This window comes from Mycteria americana, chromosome 9 (genome assembly GCF_035582795.1).
Source record: "Mycteria americana isolate JAX WOST 10 ecotype Jacksonville Zoo and Gardens chromosome 9, USCA_MyAme_1.0, whole genome shotgun sequence".
Classification (NCBI taxonomy): Eukaryota; Metazoa; Chordata; class Aves; order Ciconiiformes; family Ciconiidae; genus Mycteria; species Mycteria americana.
The window spans coordinates 1,175,427-1,197,439 of record NC_134373.1 but is presented as its reverse complement, the minus strand read 5'-3'; the positions used below and the strand labels follow the sequence as shown (position 1 = coordinate 1,197,439).

The window sequence follows — 22,013 nt, the reverse complement described above, 5'->3', positions numbered from 1 at the left end:
CCTGCTACACCATCAGCACAGAACTTGAGCAAAAGTAGCAGAACCAGTAAAAAGAGGCAAAACAAAACAAAAATAAACACAAGAAAACCACAAAAGGTTAGCAGATGAATTAAAGGAAAAGAACACAAATCAGCAGCGGGCTTCCAATACTCCTGCCATCAACAGAACAGCCCAACTAAGGAGGACATCCCCCTTTCCCAAATATCTGGAGAGCTGCTCCTTAAGAAGTAAAGCAATATCATGTTAGGTCGGTTTGTTGGGTTTTGAATATAGGTATATATTTAACCTGTCCCACCACAATGAGGAAAAAGTAGGTGGCCATTAGCTCCTCAGTCTCACTCATATTTGAGACAGGAAAGTATTCAGATAACAACTATCCACTTATTTCAAGAACAGACCTCTTGAAAAACATCATATTGCAAGAAATGTGCCACAGCTGAATACCTATATGCACTCTACTCAGACAAATATACTTCGTTTCCCAACTCCCCACAGTACCAGAAGCAAGTTTCAAAATCTAAGAGACTGCTACATTATGGAAGTAGAAGTCAGATTTTTTCTTTTTGATAATACTGATAGTTTTAGAGACTTATAAACTCATTTCAGTTCCTATGCAAGGGTCAGATTTTCAGCGCTGCTGCTTGTAAACTCCAGCATCCCTATTTACTGCAGCGTTTCTTGCTCCCAGCCTCAGAAACAGAAATGGGCTGCTAGAAGCAATTCTGAAGCAAAAATAAAATTCTTCCCCCACAAATATACAGTTCCTTAAACCTTAGGAGCTGTTTGTTGGCTTTTAACACTTCGGTCTTATTTGAATGTTACCTAAAACTCATTAAACTGAAGTCACAAAGTAACCTCTCAAAGGCATAGTTAAATAAGTACTTTCACGTGCCTTGTCATTGTTGGATTACTTGCTTCCCAGCAGTCATTTTCTCTACCATAAACTGAAACAGTCAAAGCAGGCATATCAGAGCACAATTAAAATTCCTCTTCCAAAGCACAAGCTCTCAAAGCTCTGCCTAACACAAAGTTACCTGAAACTCTCACTAAATACAAATGTATGAGCCAACTTTAAGCTAGAAAGCAGGTAACCGAGTATCTACAGATCCTCTTGACAGACAGAAATGCACAATTTTGTAGTGATGAATCATGTGTCTTAAATTACAAGACACACTAGGGATAATCCCCCAGACAACATTGAGATGGATCAATTGACTCTTGTTCCAGCGAAACTATTCTTCCCTACTAAAAAGTACTTTAAAAGTCAAAGAGTTTTCTTAAATGTCAATGAAGACACACCAGCAGAACCATGACCATTCCTTAGAGGTACACTACATACCATTAAGACTTATGAGCATACATTTAACAAATTAAACATCTGGTTAACATCTCAGAACATACCGACAACTTTCAGTGATATGTAATGCAACAATTAGAAACCTAAACTGTCAAGATTTCCTTGTAACTCTGGTATCAGCAACACAATCTTCCGTCTTCACGCAAAGTCTCGGTTTTGAACAAAGTAGTAGTACAGGGAGAGGGACTGGATTATCATTTCAACACAATAAAGAGTCTGTTCATGCAACAAACACGTGGTGTTTTGCTGTCATTACTAGATTTAAAGTGTTGTTGCCCTTACCTGGATGGCTTTGGGAGCTCATTGCTAGTAACGTCTAGTCCTTTGGAGAAGGGATTCGAGACGGATCAGTTTCCACGCAAGTAACAGCAGCTCTAAAGAGCTCCAATGCTTCACCAATACATAGAAATTGGAAGTGGGGATTAAATCATGGCCACCTTATAAAATCCAGGGCACAGTGACATGCTGAGTTGTATAGGAAGTAATCCAATAGGGTGGCAGAATATCTTCTAATGGCTTTCAAAATGGAAACCTGCAATTAAAGAAAAAGATGTCTACATTAGAGAATTAGGATTTACAACCGTTTAAATTACACATTATATAACATACTTATCCCCAGAAGAAAAGATTAAACTAGGATACTATTTTAAGCATTAAGGCTGCAGAGAACATAATTTTCAGAGTTATAGATATAATTTTAATTAATAACCATAAAAATGCAGAGTAATATTTAACATCATAAAAAAACAAATTAAAAAAAACTTTTCAACTACACATTCAAGTCTTAAAACCCAAACTTGCATGTTAATTCTGATCCTCCAACAGCACCATATGAAGCCACTTCAGTCCAACAGCTTCCATATTTTAAAAGCCATATGTATGAGTGGTAACTGTACTTCACGCATCTGTTCCCCAAAGAAGTCTAAAGAAAAATTCCTCGGTGCCAAGAAGTGGTCTTGGAGCAGGAAGGAAAAAAACCCACACAATCAATTCCACTCCCACTCTACCCAAGCCTCCAGCAGATTATTAAGCAGCAACTTCATACTGCCCCAGGGGAAAAAAATCCACCGTACCCAATTATTTTTAAGCTGTATATTAGAGGGAGGAAGAAGAAAGGAAAAAAAAAAACCCCACTGAGATAGCAACCTAGTGTACCCCTGCCCCTCTAAAAGATAAAAATATAAAAGCAGTAGATACCCTAGCTTAGAGAGACCCCCACAGACAGTGTCTCCGATGCAACCAGCAATACCTACACCAAAAGAACCTGCTGCAAGGTGTCCTGAAGTTCAGTTTTGGGGGTTCGGGGTTTTTTGGTACTATACCAAGTGGCATCCAGTATTTCTAAATAGCCATGTTTTACAGGCAGGGTATTTCAGGGAGATTGCTCTGTTTTAACTTACACAGAGACCTGCCACTGATACATGCTACCAGCTAAAGCTACTGAAGCAGATTAAACCAAACTGTGCCCTTTATGCAAAGTATTTCACAACCACAGGTTATTTCCCTTTGCACTGAAAAAGCCATCAGCATTCAGGCTCCCAACAGATAACCTCTCCTGGATACTGAGGATGACGTGTCAACAGACAGCTGGTACCCAGAGGAGTTCCTCACTGTCCTGACAAGACATTTCTGCCCTCACGGCTTGGCTAGCAAGAACAGTTTATACCCAGCACTCCCTAACCCACTTCAGACATGAAGTCAGCCTGCTGGCAGAAGCCAACTAGTTAACCCATCTAAATTAATCCAGCTGACTCTGCTCAAAGCAGAGCAGGGAGCACTCACCCCAAACTGCTCCACCAGCAGATCTGAGGGTGTGGTGACCTCCAGCAAAGAGACAGCAATATTCCTTGGGCGGGGGATGATTATGATAGTAACTACTACTGCTGCTTGCACAATGAGCATCTGGCCACAATTTATCTGTGCCATTACATGTCAAGCAGTCTCATCTATTCTTGGAAGAGCTCTTATCATGCTCAGATAGTCATGTTCCTTTCCAATAAGGCAGCAAAACCAGGTCACAGACTTAAATACCACCACCGTGGCTTATGATGGGCCCTGCTTTATAATGGTACTTCCCTGGTTTGCAGAATAATGCCTGAGCAGACGCTGTTGTAAGGGGCCTTACTTGCTGTATTTCATTAAAAAACCTCTTCAATTGGCTGTTTCTCTCTACCCCAAGTGTCTCAGCATTACTACTCTCCAAATTCCTCTGCCCATCTTGCATTTTGAGAGACCTGGAATGCTCTTTCATGTTATTCGTCAAATTCAAGAGAAAATTACTTAAGTGTCATTTCTAATCCCTGCAGGTCTCTGCCATCCCAAACGTTCAAGATCTTCCAGTTCTATTAATTTGCAAATCCTGTTGAAGACAGTTGGGTCAGCTTAGACCAGGCATTAGCAAAATATTAACATCATCTATTTCCAATAAAAACAGCACGTAATGTTATAGCATAAGCAATCTCAGCTGTAGACAAGAAGGATTTGGAATGGAGTTAACAGATTTCTGCCTACTCATTTTCACAGCACAAGAATGAAGTACGGAGCATGAAGGGTGAGAAGATGCGTATGCATTTCCCAAAGAAACTGGACTGAAACAGCAGCAGCAAATCCATTTAACAGCACCACCGGTTTACCTATTCCCACTTCTTCCCCCAAAGGTCTATCTAAACTCAGTCAGACATGAGAGACCCCCAAAATATTAAGGCTCCGGCATGTTTTAGTAATACTAGGTGCCTGGTCAGAGTAGAGACGACAAAATAACCATGACCAGATGGACAAGCCACAGATTTAGTTCACTTACACTTTTTTGTTTGTTTCCTGCATTTCTTCTAGAAGACTGAGTAAAGTATAAGCAAAACAGACCTTTCCAGGATACAGACAGCAGTCACTTCCCAACTTCTCACCACCAAACTCTAATTTTCAGTTACCACTTGCACTGGTCTCAATGCAGTCCAACGAGACATTTCCAAAGCGGTCAAGAGTTGTTGTCAGGCCCTCGTCTGCAACAATTCTTATGGCCATTTGTCATTTTGCCACTATCTCACAAAAACTATTGTTTGTACTCTCTCTCCTATTCTCAAATTAGGAGAAGCAAAATTCTGTCTATCCCTACACCTAGGATATTTGGAGGTCTATAGGGTTTTCCAAGAAAATGCTCTCATTTAAAAAAAAAAAAAAAAAAATCAGAGCTTGTTTTACTTCTGCTCCACTGCCTTCCAGGACAAGGGCAATCACCTCTGGCCTGCACATCTCAGCTGTAAGAACAGCGAGTCCACACATCATCTAGAGGCACACTCCTCGCAAGCATTTCGGGCATGGGCAAGGACCGGGTCATGGCCAGGATGAGCTGCTTAGGCACCCTGCCCACTACTAACCCAGACGCACGCCGTACGTGATGGGGATGAGTATGTGTTTGTTTCTAGCAGCACGATCCTCTCATGAGTAACTTCATAACCAACTATTTTGGCCAGACAGGTCACTCGCCTTGCTTTTTTGGGGGGAGTGGGATTGCGGGCACAGCAAGCTTCACTGCACGTGTGCTCAGGTCAGACTCACTGGGCTCCAGTGTGCAGAAAAAAAAAGAGATGGACAACTGCTGCCACGAATTTCTGTGCCAGCTTTGGCACTTCACATGGAGTCCTTCCCTAGGCACAGAGCAAAGAGCAGCCAAAGAGCATCCACACACAAGACGGTGGGCAGCACTGCGCATTTCAGACTACAGGGCAGAAAGACCGAGCAGAACTGTAGGCTAAAACAAGCAGGTGTGTAAAATGTATGCTCTTATTTAATCAAGTGTAGCAAACAGGCCTGGTATGATCAAGCTTTCTGCCTTGAAGGAGAATCGTTCAGAGCCTGGTCCCTGCTAGATTTTTTTAAAAAACTCTGGAATAGGAGCACAAAGAGTGAATGAATGCCTACTTATTTCAGCCTACTTCTACCAGGGTATGCCCAAGAGCCTGTGCTCCCTAAAACCATGCAGGCTGGTGCATCTGTAGCTGTACCCTCATCACATCCCTGGTTCAGAAGGCAGCCACGGCCTGAGTGTGCTGTCACCTCCTTGTCACCAGCTGATAATGAGCCTCCATATCTGCAGTCACCATACAGTAAGAGACAGACTGAGGGGCTGCAGCCTCAGCAAAAGCCCCTTGTTTCTCAGTTGTTTTGGTGCCTCAACAAACCACCATCCCTTACTATACACTTTCCCTAGATTACAGGCACTATTAGTCGTTTTAGCTCTTCTCTTATTCAGCTCCTATCAGCGAGTACATCACACAACATGCTTGGCCCTTAACAGTACAGCAGGCAGACCTTTTGTCATTTGTGTCAAGGAAGGGATGAGTCTGCTTAAAATACTTTCATAAGGCTTCAATTGCTTCTTCCAGAAGCTGCAAAGAAAACAGTGGCAGATTCAACAGGCTGGGTCATCACACGTGCCAACAAACCACCTGTACACAGGAATAATGCGTATAGGGAGAAAGCACATGGCTGTAAACACAAAACTGTTCAACAGCTCTCTAAACCAAACTGCATTTCCAACCCTGAGCAGTGGTTCCTCACCTTCTTCTTCCCCGACTGCATGACCAGGCTTGCTCCCCCAAAACCACACACACAACAGCTCCACAACTCAGTTCTATACTATTCCTTCCACACACTTTCCAAGACCACTTTTTCCCCACTGCGCATCTAGCCAACCATTAGGAGACAGAATTGCATGTGAACTAGGAAATGTAAGTAATCCAACAGTTTTCCAAGTCTGTTTCCATACATTTTGTAGCTACTGAATCTTTTTTTTATAACAGTAACAGGAATCTTACAGTTCCACCATACAAACGTTTTGACAGTATGAACATTCACCTTCCTCTTCTCAGCCCATTCCAGATGTGCCTCTCTACTAGTCACAAGTACAGATGTGCAGTAACCAGTAATTAAAGTTATGATAGAGCTTTATTTACAAAGCTCTATTTTTCAGAGCTTAAATTGCTATGGTACTTCAGCCAAGATAAAAATCTTGGCCTAAGGGTGAAGTTTCAGATTGTTTTAAGCCAAGTCAGTCTGGTTGCTTCAGGATAGCCAGCTATCGATGACCTTGCTTCATCTGCAGGCCCTCTCAGACACATGCCATCAACACCCCCAGATGGCAACACCACCACCAGCTGACAAGATCACCTGAAAACCTCAGTTAAACAAAACTTAACTGCCTGCTGACTCGATGCATCAAAACATGGTGTAACTCATACACCTACTATAGCCATCGCTGTGCTTTGAAGTTTATTTCTAGGTCTGGAGAAAGCTGCTCTGTCTTTCAGACCCCCGAATATTAAAAGCTTTGCAGAAGACACTGCCTTTTGGCAGGACAAGGAAGCCAGCTCTGTGAAGACAACAGCAGAAGGGAAGCTAGAAGAACGCCTTCTGCATCCTGGCACTTGGATGTTGGAGCAGCACTCCAACACCATGGGGTTTGGTCTCCAAAAGTCATGGAAACATCCACCTTCCAAAAAGCATTATCACCAATTCTTCTGCCTGACACTATAGATGAAATACTGATAACCAGACTTTTTTTTTCCCAAAAAAAAAAATCTACTGAGGTATTAGATTCCTTGCTGCATTAACAGGCAAGCAATATTAAGTTTAACCTCACATGCTCAAGGTAAGATGATGACAACATCACCTTGATGCTTACTTGGATTTCTACTCGTAACACGCAGCCTGCAAACGATGCAACGCTGCTGCAGCATGCATGTGCTTTGCAGAGACTCACAGAGCTAATGAAAGGCAGTGCCTCTGTTGGACCTTATTGATTAAATCTCTCCTTTGACAACAGATCCTGAACTTTACCCAGAGGAAAAAAAAAAAAAAAAAAAAGCAGCTGTCTTTGCTTTTCAGGGGTTGTTTATAAAATACTGCCAATATAGGATCTACATATGAAAGGAGAAGAGGACAAGGAAGAGGCATATAGCTGTTTGAAAACAATAATAATTTACTGTGACCACAAAATTATTTACTGCATCTTTATTTAGAGCACAGGCAGTGTAAAACAGTCTCCCAGGCTGATTCATCTCTCTAGGGACAATGTCTCCAAAGCCACCACTTTGCAAGATGACAAAAGCAGTGGCAGTAGTCCTGAGGACCCACACAACCCGTCGACAACACCACTTCAACTCTTTACTCCTCAAGCAGAATACAGCTTTACTGAATTTGTCCCAAGAGACCACATTTCACAAGCATTGCCCACTTCCAGAAGTGCTGGTTTTCCTACAGTTTCAACGATACCCAAAACAGAGTTCTCCCAGAAAACATATTTGCAAGCCTCAAATAACATCAGACATCCTGTCAAAGAGTTTTAAGTCTTTGAAGACAATGTTTCTGTCTCTAAAAACATAATGCAGGAGTAGCAGGCTGCACTGTAAAATACACCATCGGCTTAATGCTCAGCTGTGGACAGAAGAGCAACTAGAATACCATGATAGTAACAGAAAATAAAAATAGAACACCAAATTTGCTGCTGTATTAGCCCAGTTCCTCCAAAATCATGAATATTTTGTGCAAATCCGGACACTCCCCCTCCATTTCCAAGAACACAGTATAAGAGTTTCAAAAGAAGGGCAAGAAAAAAAAGTTATCAGAGGTGTGGTACAAATTCCTCATACAAGCGAAGCAGACTAAGTCTTCAGCCCAGAACAGATATGACTTAAGGATGTTACAGTGATGCAGAATCATGATTAATACAGAGAAATCACCAATGACTCTGTTTTCCATCTATTTCTTTCAGAGCAAGAGGTTTTTCCCATTCTTTTCTGAGAGAGAAGCTGGGTGGACACAGAAGGGAGGGAGTGTATCATGAAAGATCTTCAGGTGGCAAGCTGAAGCAGAGAGCATTATATGCTCCTCCTTAGCTGCACCAAGAAACTCTGACTCGGGGTGCTGGAGAAAGCAAAAGTTTTCCTGAAAAGTTTTCCCAAAAGCAAATGGACAAACTTCTTAGAAAAGAGGACAAACACCAAGTGCTTCTGCACATGGCCAGGAAACCCATGAGACAAGTCACTGGCTCACAAGAGAGTATTTCAGAGAAGCGTCACTATGTGCATGTCCTGTTGTGAAGGTGCACCTCCCAAGGTACATCTTCTTGGATGCTGCTGAAGAAGGTGACAATCAAGTACCTTTAAAGACAAAAGCCCACCTACACAGTCACCAAATCAATGCAACTCTGCTTTGCCCTACACTGACGTGACAGTCCCATCTTGCAAAATATAAAGTTTACTCCTTATAACTTTCTATACTGCACTGAAATTGCATACCCAACTCTTAATTAGTTTCCACACAAGTGGTGAGTACACCTGCATTCATTGCGTTAACAAAAATACTTGAGTGAACTGGCAGGTGGAAGTATCTACGCAGCACTCGGGTATCCACATGAAGAAGAAGGGAGAGCAAAATCACCCTGAGTACCTGAAGCCTTCACTACAGTTAGAACTGTATAACTAATAATTAAACAGAAAACCCAACCTAATACAGCTGTTACAAATAGTTTCTCACCGATAGTATACTAGGTACATACATGTCACAGTTAGTACAGATCCAGACTGACCAGTCTAGCCCTTATTGCTTGGGCATCCCAGCTTTGCTAAACTCGTTTCCACACTCTTATCTTGCAGTAGCAAAACGAGAGGTACGTACCTTTAAGATCAAAAGCTCAACACAATGACTCAAATGTACTAACCATCTAAGAAATACAGAAGCATTACCCAGTACTTCAAGGAATTAAAACACAGTACATTTGTTTAGCAAATGCTGACATTTCAATGCCAGCCATTACAAGTGCTATTCTCACATGACAGCCTAGGGTAGAACAAATATTGTGCTTCCGCCTCTCCCTTAAACTTCCACTTTCAAATACACGCTGTGAAGATTTATTGCTTATATGCTCACACTAAACATTTTAACTTTGTGACAGGTTTTGTATGGTATAATGTTCAGAAAGAGATTCAATCTCTAACCACATTTGTCCTAAGTGTTAAATTACAGTATATGTACATTAAGACTTCAAGAATAACCGATACCTACACTGTATTTACGCAGTTCCTTCAGGGAAGGCTATAATACATTGCTAGACAGTCCCTGGTAGTTGCTTTTAGAGCAATCCTGCTATTATTTCAGGCAGTGGCTTGTTAAGCAAGCCTTTGCAATATAAGCAGTGCTATACATGCTCTGAAGTCACCATCAGACATTAAAAGTAAACAAAATGAACAGCCACAAATGGCAAGACACTATTAACTAATTGTGAGCTACTTTAATAACATGAAACTAATCCACAGCTATTCAAGGGTAGCAAGCCTATATAGAAATAATTAATCTAATTATGTGTAACAGAAATCCTCGATAAAAATAATCAAGAAAAATTGCTTTATACAGTTTCATACCCCTTTGCTGCTTATTGTCAAGAAACACTTCACTACTAGTGTCCATGGCACGCAGATTCCTTAAGTAAGGCTGCCTTTCCCAGGCTCTTTTCAGTTGTCAGCTGGTCAAACTGATCTCTGGTGGCAGCCCTTGCACTTTAGTCGTGTAAATCCAAATGCTGAGACACTAGCCCAAACTGAAAACACAGAGGATACTGATATTCCCGTAGAAGGGAAGACCTCTTCAGCCATTTCAATGTTAACACATACCTGCCACTGTTAGAGCTTGCCCCTAGCAGAATTCTGCAAGCTTTCCTCACTAAGCTTTAAACCAAAGGCTACTTGGAAGAATATGCTTTTTGCATATTCTGCACAAAACCCCTCATGCTACCATCTACAGACACTTTTGCAAATCACCGCCTTAATTAACAGTTACAGCTGCTTTGAAAGCTGAAGGTGCCTCCTTCATGACCTAAAAAGAAAAGCCTTAGATCTTCTGGTGGACACCATGAAACACCCAAAATTCTTATGGCTCTTCTCCTTCAATGCTAGGAGCACACAAGAGTATTAACATTATTTCTACTTCCACAGATTTCACACCAATAGCAATACTACCGGGTAGCTGAAGAGAGGATCTGCTGATATCTCCTCTATTTTTAGACCTTGACAAGTATTGCTGTCGAAGCAGCATTGCAGGTGTCTCAAATACACGTAGAAGCAAAAAAACCAAGGCTTTGGGAACAACCAAGTGGATGACGAGTGGACCTAAATCCTCTGATGCGTAATCCAAGACTCTGAACACAAGATCATCTTTAGGAGCCCAAGCAAATCTGGAAATACCACCTCGTGTTAACTCTGTGGGAGCTCCAATTTAAAGTGGTCAATAGCTTGGAAAAATTTTTTTTTTAGAGTCAAGCAGGAACACAGCTCGTAGAAGAGCTGCAGATTCAGAAACGCAACTGACTGTAAAACCTGGGAATATGTAGATTTGCAGGATTACAGAGCCCTCCTTGACTAGCAAGACTCTGGCACAGGGTCTGAAAGAGCAGGATGCTTCTGAGCTCGATCCAGTTTCTCAGCAAGAGCAGCAAGAACAAGCAGTCTCACAGATGGATCCGCGTGGGAGGGAGAAAGGATAAAAGTCTGCCTCGGGAGCCTGTTCCAGCTGCTACTGAAGCCTTAGAGGAGTTGGTACAAATTGGGCAGAGTTACCTATAAAAATCTACTGTCTTGGCTTTTTCTGAAGCCCTCTTCTTCCCCCATCCTGTGTTTCTCCTCCATCCTAGTATTTCTGCATTTGAAAGAGTTCAAATCAGACAGCTGAAAGCAGCACGTGACAGAAGATAAATGGATACTGTGAGTTTATGGACAACGTCCGTCTCATTTCTTCATTCCTTCCCTGTAGATCACCCTAGCTACAATAATTCAGAAGCACAAAAATCAAAATTCCTTTTAAATACTTGACTGAGAAGTGATAAAAATGGTATATTCTTTTTAATCAAAATCCCCCTAACAACATTTTCAGTGCCAGGAAGAGTTTCTGTGACTATCAGACAGGAAGCCCTTCTCACTGACTGAAGCATTCCCATGCGAACTCCAGAACAGCTGAAGCTTCCTAGCGATACCCATGATCTAAACGCAACACTTCAACAACATATTAAGATCCCCCCTAATTCGTGCAAATTAAAGTTTCAGCAACTCGTAATGTATCCCAGCATTTTAAAACTCACCACTATATCACTATACTGGAGTCCCATTAAAGCATTTCAGCAGTGCTGAGATATCTCTATGTTGCTGACACCCGTCTTCAGCGTGCTGCACCGAAGGTATTCACCAAATCCTCTCCCTCCATGCTGCTAGCATAGCAGACACCAAGGGGGGGGGGGAAATCAGATCATGACAGAAAGTTCACAGACCCAGCCACCATTTTTCTGTAGAGTTGCTCAATAATGCAGCCTTCAAACCGAGTCTTATTTTCTTCACCTGCCAGCGCACACACGCACAATCTTCCTTTCTCTTTCAAAACAGCTTGACATAGCCAAAAAAAGGATACCGACACCTTTATGTAATTAGTTTTGGGAAACAACTGAAAACCTTCAGCTTTCCAACCACATTTTTACTCTAGCTCAGCTTTCTCAACCACTAAAAATGAACAACCCACAATTCTTTACCTGGGGTTGTTTTTCAAATCCTCACATATAGGTAGGGAAAGGCAGAGAGAAAAACATCTACCTTTTCTATTCATGTACTTCAGCTATTACAGCCCACATCTGAACTTCTTGTTCCTTCTGACGAAGAATCAAAATTACTGGTCACTAGCTGTGCCTAACCCATCTGGTCTACCAGCATAAAATAGCTGAGTACATGTGTCATCAATCACTGTTAATTACTTCATTAACTTGGAAAAAGAATATTGACTTTTTTTAAAAAGAACAAACATTGTTTAAGGTTAGTCTAGTTCTTTTTTTTTTTTCTAATTGAATGCTATCTGATTACCAAGAGAAAATAATTTAGTCTGAACACTAAAGCAACACTGTCACATAACTTGGGCAATTCTTTTGTCTAGTAAAACATTTCCCCGAGTTTTTGGAAGTGACTACATTGCAATGCTAGTTTTAACCAGCATTAAGTTTAACCAGAAACTTAATTATGCATGTTCTCAAATACTCAGTGCTCACTGCACGATGTTAACCGCGCTGCCATTCCCACCTACTGTGCTTTTTAAGTTCTGACCTTTGTCATGCTCTTGGAAAGAAACATGCTTCAAGGTCTCCACAAACAAGTTGCATCATTTTCCAGTGGACATTTAGCCCTCTGCTGTTCACTGCAAAATAGCGGCGCAGCAAGAGAGATACTACAACTGTTTGTGCATTTTAATCTGCAACACGGATACCCACATTTTTTTGGCACAGGGGAAAAAAAGAAAAAAACACACCAATCAAAAAACCAACAAGTGTTATCATGCTAACAGCACAGACTAAAGTCAGTTAAGATTCATACAGCATGACGCAAACTTCCCCCTGGACTCTCCCACTGCTTCAGAGGCTGGACTGGCTCACCCCCTGAAGATCTCAGCCCTGCTCCACACCACCCCCACCTCCCCGCACCCAGCACAGGAGCTCACCTCCCTTCCAGACACAAGGGTCCCTCTACGTACCCATGCCTGCTCACCAAGCCTCGTCCAGCCATGCTCTCTGGGAAGAACCGCTTAGCTCAGGTCTTTATTACATTTTTTCATGCCCCACTTAAGTGGCTTAAAGACTCATTGTCAACCTTCAAAAAGCTATTTTGTTTGAGGACAACAGCAATGCCAGTTTCCAAATCTAGACGACACACACCCCCTGCAAAAACCACCTATTAATGCAGCCTTATATATATTAATGCAGTGTATTATTATACAATGCAGAAGCCGACTGCCAGCTACCACCATTCACACACATCCCCTTTCACTCCTGAACTCCATCTCCCACGAGTCCACCCCACAGAAACAGGGCTGTGCTTGCCAATATACGCTGCAGGAAAGCGTGCAGACCTCATGCGAGCACCCTCGACTCCAGCTATTGCCCAGCTCATCAGACAAAAGCACACCCTCACCCACAAAAGCTAGCATCATGGGATCCAAACTTTACATTTTTGTAGGTTTTATTACTTCTGCCTTACCCTGAATGCTAACACTCTTACCAAAACACTGCACTTCCCACAGCAATGCAGCAATCCAGACCCCACTCCTAATGAACTTGTGGTGTCACTCTTCCATTTCTTCTTTCAACATGCCTGTTTTTCTACAGCCGATAAAAATGTGTTGCAGTTTATAACTGTAGTGCATTATGTATCGGTGTATCTTCTTACTCAAAGAACCTTAACCAGGGCATCACCTAAACCCCAATTTTACATATGAGCATAAAGGATACTGCATCGAAAAGAAAAGAAATACAACTTTGCCTTTCAATTGCAATATAACTTTTTTTTTATTTGTTGGGAAAACCTCTTCTCCTCTCATCATCAGCATATGAAAAGTGATGCTGATATACACCTGTAAAAGCATGACAGAGCTGGCAGTCAAACACTGAAATTCAGATAGCTTTTAGTACTCCGTCAGTTAAGTCAACAGTTATTTTTGCCATGTAAAAAACTTAAACCGGTAGCTAGAATTTTTTTCTTTAAATGATATGTGACATGTTAGTTTGCAGTGATCTTTTTTCCTTTCAGAAAAATCCAGAGAACCACCTTTGCTAAAACACACGACTTTCGGGCCGAGGTTTATCAGGCAGGGAATGCACAGCGGGCAGCACTGCCAGCTCCCCACGGACCATCCTGCCGCTGACGGGTCGTGCCTGCAGCATGTGGGATCATCTCTAGGGACACAGGGCAGTCCTGGGCATGCTACTCAGTCCCTGGCTTTTCTGCCAAAGCTACTGAGACTGCAAGCACAAGCCTGCTGGTAACCAAAGGGGCAACAATCCCTATGGAAAACTAAAGTAAACGTATGCCTTTATATTCACAGGGGTTCCTGGTTTTCCACTTGCTCCATTTTTAAATTACAAGTCACGCTCTCGAGCCACAAACACGGACAGAATAGAAAATTAACTCAATCACCAGAAAAATGTAAATTCCTGTGTTGTACCCCTCTAAGCAGGGTTAAATTTTTAATGACCAACATCACCCTTTAATAAACAATAGAATCTTCGGTCAAATATTTCAAGCTTGCAGCTGACAACCAAGAAAAGCAAGGAAGGAACAAAAGACATTACTCATACTTGAGAGGGTTTGGCCTTGTTTTTTATTTATTTGTTTTATAACACCATCAAAGCAAAAAAAAGGACAAAACCCTTTAAAGAAGTACTTGCAGGTTACCTTGAGAGAGACAGAGGCCATCAAACTTGAGAGTTTACTTACCCAGTGTTGCTTTCGACACCAGGGCTGTTACTTAACTCGAAGTGAAGGAAGAGCTCCACTTACTTTCTGATTTACACCACATCTCATATAGCCCATTTTGCCTGTTTGCACAACACTAACACAGCAAGACAAATTGGAATTGTTCCTTGAAATAAGAAAACTGGATTGTAAAGCCACAAAATCTGGGACGTATTTGAAGGATTGATGCAGTATCTGCCATGGGGTTTTTTTAAAGGTAGGTTTTAAAACACTGTCAGTCACCGGTTGAAAAGACAGACTTCAACTCAGTATCCTCAAGAAAGCCTCAGAGCCCTAGCTTAGATATGCAAGGATTCATAGTCTGTTAACTTTCTATGATCTAGACTAAAATTTATACTGCCATTTATGGCTTTACACACTAAACAGCATAGACACAATATTCTTCCCTGTAAGATGTTCCTCTTTCAGGGTAGGAATCAAGCAAAGTAATTTAAACCTGGTTTTGTCCCTCTTCAGCCTTCTCTCTCCATTTTTACAACACCATAATCCAAACTTCAGGGTCTTTTATTCACTCTTCTGGGGTTTGGGATTTTGCACCTTTGTATGCTCCTAAATATCCTCCTGAAACTTTCACGCTAAGAGTTGCAGCTACCACACCAGGAGGAACTGCTTGGCTTTCAGCATGAGCTGCCATTAGCCACCAAAGCTCTGCTGTGCAGAATCTCCTTTCGCTTTACCACCTGCTACTCGGAATACTCTAAAATAAACAAATGGGAAGGAATACAAGATACTTTCAAAATCTTTGGTTATGTTGTTTTTAAATGTTAATCTGGATGCATCTTGTGTTACCATGATCATAACGAAGAATAAGTTACATTATGCCAGAGGAAAAAAAAAAAAAATGGCCTGATAGCCAACGCTAGCAACCACCGCTAGCTAACACTGCGGTCCCTTTCTGTAGGAAGCCAGTGAAAATGCAAAGCTAGCTACGGTGCCCTACAACAGACAAATAACTGCTTTGGATTTTAGTCGTTTCTGAAAATTTACATTTCAGCACCAGTTTTAAATTCAAGCAACAGTACGCAGCCACTGCAAAGCAAATGTGACTCCCTGTTACCTCAAAACACTCTGCATGCAAAGCACACTCCAAGGCTGGGGCAGGGAGAAGGAGATTGTAAGAATTTTTTCCTGAAAAGGAATGGGGAGATAAGATCAAGTGAAAAGGAGCAGAGGCTGCTGACATATCTAGATGCACAGAAGCCAGTAAATACACAAATAGGCAGCCATTTCTACCAAGAGCACAAGCAGCCAGTAACATTCAAAACCAACTTCAATTCTGCTAAAATATATTGCATTAAAGCAAGAGAGACAAGTCTAGCACAGAACTACACAGAACAGTTCCCTTTGACCAAGACAGCTTTACTTCTCCTTCAAGGAAACACTGCACAAAGGTTTCTATTCAAAAAATGTCTCCACTTTGAATATCACAGTATATATGAGTCACTTTGGACATTTACCTTTTAGTACTCTAATTTGGAAGTACTATAAAAAAAGACTCTACATAAAGCTGCAAACCACCCTGACAAAAGCTGCATCAATTACCAGTTACAAACCCTTCCACAAGGGCTTGTTGCCCCAGAGCCACAAACAGCAAATTTCACAGAAGATTTCACAGAGGCAAGAAAATAAAGGCTGTATTGACCGTGCATCCCTGAAGACAGATATTACAGAGCAAGAACTGAAGTTTACGTGACTTGATAGCAGATGATAAACTCCAGAGAGCTGTTTCAAAAAGGCAATACTTGGACATCCATCTGTTGTCCTTGAAGTTTTGAGACACACCAAGCAGAAATAGATATATATATATAAAAGAAAATATGAAATATATAAATTATTTTTATATATCTATGAAATATATACATGTGAAATAAATGCACACATATGAAAACATCAGAGCCAAAGAAAGCATTTATTTTTATTTTCACTTCATTTTATCTGCCTGCCACTTTGGAATCAGACACACAAGCTCAAAGGCCAGTTTTCAATATAGCCCGAGACATGCATTTTGCACATCTGTAAGCAAGAGTGAAAGCAGTTCTTCCCTACTATAGCAGGGACTGAACTCAGCTTCAGTAACTTACATCATTCAATGAGCCTGTTTCCTAAAAGAGGGAAAGAGTACTCCAACTAGGACACCTGCTTGACAGCCCTTGGCTTCTCTTCCGAGACAAAGTACACAGGGAAGTCAGCTACCTAACGAGCAAGGAAAACTTCAGCAATTGCCAGTATCAAAAAATCAGTAGGTACAAAAGCTAGGAAGATGTAAAAAAGAAAAAAAAAAAAATCAGACCTTTCCAGGCTGAATAAGCCTCCCACATATGGCACAATACAACAGAAACAATTCACCCAGAAATGTGAGCTACTGCAGAGAGATTAAAGCAACCTACAAGTCTCCAAAAGCAGGACCTGTAGCCAGCAGTTGAGGATTCAGGTATTACCACTTGCAGGACACCATCTCTAGATCTCTCCATACCTGTGGTAAACATAACAGAGAGCAATTTAACAGGAGATCGCTCAGCAAAACTCACAGCACTGAAGCTCCTGAAGAAAGGTTATGACAAAGCACGTTTGCTGACAGGGAGGCTAAATGGAGACACAGAAAGAGTTCGCGAGGGCCTGCTCTAGGAGAGAAGAGCCACACGAAGAGGAGGGGAAGAGACAAGCGATTGCAAAATGCCAGACCGTGAACCACCTATGCTTAACACGTGCTCCTTCCATCACAGCCACCCCAAGCACTGCAGCGGAAGCTAATTCCCTGCTGCCCAGAAAGCACCCGGGGACACGGCTTGCAGTCTCTCTCATTTAGTAGTCCTCCTGCAGCTGCAGGAAAACATTAATACCTTTTCCTCCGTTTGCTTGAATTTCACACCCACACTTGTTGGTTGGCTACAGCATATGCTCAGAATTCAGTTATCCGTATTCAGAGGCTGAGATAATTTAGATTTCCATTGCCAGTGTTAAGAACGAGCCTCAGAGCTATATACTGAGGCCCTGGAATTTAAATATATGATAACACTGTAAATAAAAGGAAACAAATTCCTTAAGGAAAACCTTTTCACATGCCAGATCAGTTCCCAATAGTAACTGCTCTGCTTTGACAAGAGATAAATATTTACAGTCTAGAACAGAGAACACCTTGTGTTGCAATACTAGGAATGCAAGCCTCATCAGTCCCCAGCATACTTAAGAGATTATTTTGATTTTTTTTTAAAAAACAATCTGAGTACTTCGAAGCACACACATTAGTCTGCTCATTTACACCACCAAAACTAAAAACTGAAGGTAGTCATACAGAGAAATTGTCAAACATACTGAATCCAGAACAGATTTTCACAAAAGGAGACCTCATCCCCCAGGGAATGTAGACAGTTTACAGCAAAAGTCTAAATTATTGCCAAGAATATGCTGCTTTTTTTTTTTGTTTTATTTAAATATAGCCTAACTTGTTCCTCTTAAAAGTTGCTCTAGTGAATGTAGACACTGAAGATTTTTCTTACCGGGGCAAAAAGGCAGCAAGGAGGATCAGATGTCCATAGCAAACTCCTCGGATTGGGGGGGTACCACACTGGGAATACCTTTGGAAGGGGGAAGAGAAAGCTCAGGCTCTAGTTCATTAGGCTATCTCTCAGCTTCCAGTGTGCCTCTCAACCTCCTGGCTTGATCAGCTCCTTCCAGCAAAGGAAAGAATGTGGGGAATGTCATTCATAATGGCACTTGGGAAGATCTAGGAATTGAAAGTATACAATAACTGGATATCCTTCTCACAAGGAGGGGTGATAAGCCCCATGCAAAGAAGATGCTCTCCTTTCTAGCATTAGACGGCCGTGGCTCAAGTTGCTTGGGTTTTCTGCCATTTTAAATGAGGTAAATACCTGCTTAAACAAATACCTACTCTTTTTTTTCTTTTTAATACTGTCTATGCAGTCCTAACTCCAATTTCTAACAGGACCTGCACAAGGACAGCCTGGTTTAGCCGTTACACTACAGGATTTCATACCTGGAGTGTAGTATTCCTCACCCAACTGCTATTTCGGCTTTTATGGTACATACCCTTTGAAGTGCAGCAGTCCAGCCATACAGCTTACGGAAGAGTTCCATGTCCATCTGAGAGTCTCAGTTTTCTTACTTCCTTCTCCTCTTACAATGGAACTATTACCTTGTGCAAAACTTTCCTGCCTTGACCTCATTCATGCCATGGTCAGCATTACTCTGTGATACCATCTCCGCAATCAGTCAAGCGCTCTGCCTTATGTTCTGTGCACAAGTTCTTCATTTGCTCCCCTGCTTTCAGCATCCCTGTACGTCAGTTTATTTTTAGACCAGCATTTTTATAGCAAAGACCAGAAGCAGCACACTTTCAGTGCCAAACTGAATTCAGCTGAGATTTCTCATACTGTCGATAATTGACATTAAGGACACTTCAGTCTGATGGTCATAGCAAATTGGTACTAGCTACATGTCTGCCATGCAGGACCACTGCCGATCCCTGGGCACGCACTGCAGCGCTCTCCCAGCCACCCCACACTGCTGCCCCCAGGTTACCAGCCAGTTCACAAAGATCAGCCCAATATTGCCCAAAAGGGATTCACACCATTCACCTCGCCATCAACAGAATGGATCATGCTTTGTTTTTTCACGTGTCTGCAAGCTTTCTGCACTGAGAAGGATTTGATCGCTCCCCCTAAACAGAACACCAGCTATCTTTACACTTGCAGTGCCACGGACCAGACACAAGAATCAGATCCATCAGGTACCACCACCACCTATTTCTGTTTACAAAGCATAACCTAGTACAGGAAACATCAGCAAAAGATACCCACATACAGCCACAGAGGCAAACAAGACCACATAACCTGTGTAAATCCACCCAAAACCAGCACGGATTACTCATAAAATCACATAGTAAAAGTCTTCTCTATTTTCAACGATTCACAGTATGAGCTCATGAACAAGACTTCAACTTACAAGGCCATCTTCTTCAAGGTATACTGTAGCCAATAACAGAGCTACACTTTGCCCTGAAATCACATCAATGTGTACATCAATGTAAGCCTTTTTGTCTACTGAGCCAGAATTATCTAGCTCTTCTGCATTATGCTAAGTTTGATAATTTACAACGTAAACACTCAGCTTACCTACCATTCTCTGTCACAAGTTCCCTTGCACTGCTTCATAGTTTTTGTGGAGCTTCAAGCACAGAGTTGTCTTTTTTTTAACGCTAAGACTTCATTCACAATTATGATTAAGCCCATCATCAAATGCGCCGTTCAAGGCACGGGGGGCAGATGAGGCAGCAGCCTGTCTTCAGTGCAGTGCATAGCACTGACTTCTGTACAGGGATGAAGAAAAGCCCAACAGAAAATAGGCGAGTACAGCCCCCAACGAAGTATTCAATACCTACCGTGCGCAATCAGAATAAATTCCCTGCTGTTCACTTCTAGTTCTCTCCCTCCTTCTTTGATCATGCTTCCACGCTAAGAATCCTGTGAGAGGCAGTGTTCATTCAAATGTATCCTTCAGCCTCTACCAAGCTCTGACAGCAGGTAAGAGTTGGGGGAAATAAATAAGTAAATAAAATTTTCTCCCAACCAAAGCATTGCCATTAGATTGAAACAGATCATCAGTCCTGGGTAGGAGAAGTGCACAACAGGATCCATATGGAAAATATTTTTTTTTTCTTTAGGATGCTCATTTATATCAACTAGGTGAGGAAAAACTGAAATGTAAACATAGATCACAGTAGCCAATTTCTGTTTCAGTCCATTGGAAGGATTGGTTACTCAGCAGGATATCTAACACTAGATTCAAATATACCTGACTGTGTGTGGCCTCTTCATCTTGCTTTCCCTTCCTCTTCATCACAGAATGAAGACAAGACACAAAGTTTTGAGCATATTCAGTACCAAATACATCTGGGTCTTGCTTCATCACACTGCCACTGAGTAAGAGCAGCAGCAACAGAGCTCAACTTGGAGAACTTCAGTTAATGTGTGACAGTTATCACCACCTACAGCAGAGGTGAGGTCTACAGAAATCCAGGGGTTGGTTTGTTGACAAACAGCAGAAAACAACAGCAACAGACTAGGCTTTCTGCTTTGTGCACGAAGCAAGAAAGGGCTGTGCTTAGCACCAACCCAGCAAAGATCCTGCTAGCACCGTAGGGAGCCATTTCTTTCACTGCCCCGAAGACGCTACAGCAGCACCAACCACACTCAGAAACTGCACTGCCTCCTTGGGAAGGCAGAACAAGGCAGCAGGAAACTGCACCTTACTGCTTGCTTGTCCTCTCTAGTTTTATAAGAGGTGCCATCATTCATCTACTCCAACAAGACTTCCACAAGAAACATGACCAGGTATCTTCCGAGATATTCCAGAAAGATGCCTGTGCTCCCTTTTTCCCCAAAATGGTCCAAAGAAACAAGCCAGGCTTCTCAGCAGGGGGTACAACCCGCTTTACTGCAAGAGTCCAACCTCTGTTTCAGAGTCCTACTACCCTGTTCATACCATGACTTGGAGAAGTCCCCTCCAGACTCAGCCAAAGCACTAGGTACAGCAATGTGGTTTTTTTTTTTTCTTTTCTTTTTTTAAAGTCTATGCTGGCTGGAGAAGCAACTCTGTTTTCATTTGAAGAAACGAGTTCCATCTATGCACTGCTCTAAAACATAATCCAGCCTACAGGAAAGCTCAGTTTTACCTAGAAATTCTCCTTCTAGGACCCCTCTTGCCTGACTGCACCACAGGTCTTCTCTTTCCACTGGTGCTTGGGAATTAGATAACCTTTACATTCTTACTTGTTTGCAATTTGAGCCACTGCATTCAAAGTCAAGGCCAACAGCCAATCTTCCATCTCATCCCACCTCTTCCAAATTAGCCAATATTCACAAATACCTGCCCCACTAGCACTGCGTTTGCAGAGCAGAGACTTTCCCCTTCTCACCGCCACACTCACACCCTTCCCTGAGCTACCAAGCTCTCAAGATTAAAACTCATAGACTATTCCATTCTTCAGAATCCTCAGCATTTTAAATGGGTTAATTATGCAACTTTTCTTCACTTGATTTAACACTTTTGTGCACATTATTTGAGCAGAATAGCCAATCTTACAGCTCTACATTTTATATGAACCCACAGCAAGGCAGCAGGCCAGTTTTTTGCTCACCTGTATTCGGGATTTTAACAGAATCCGGAACAAACACTAACAAAAACTGGGTAACTGTAGCTCCCATGAGGAAAACTGTAACTTTCCTAATACTTTGAACAACACTCCCTTTCTGAATACTTGTTGGGAACAGCATACAACAGAACTCATTCATTGTTTCAGCCTT

The 22,013-nt window shown here is 41.9% G+C and overlaps 1 protein-coding gene across 10 annotated transcripts in view; it reads right to left on the bottom strand.

The window, feature by feature from the left end:
• The window catches only part of HDAC4 (histone deacetylase 4), a 279,148-nt gene that overhangs the window by 249,235 nt on the left and 7,900 nt on the right, over positions 1–22,013 (bottom strand). For all 10 annotated transcript variants that reach the window (XR_012777014.1, XM_075511397.1, XM_075511403.1 and 7 more), the window contains exon 2: positions 1,640–1,889. Coding sequence is in view for 9 of the 10 variants with exons in the window: in XM_075511397.1 (XP_075367512.1) it covers positions 1,640–1,661 (22 nt within the window). In the remaining variant the exon portion in view is untranslated. The remainder of the gene's footprint in view (positions 1–1,639; positions 1,890–22,013) is intronic.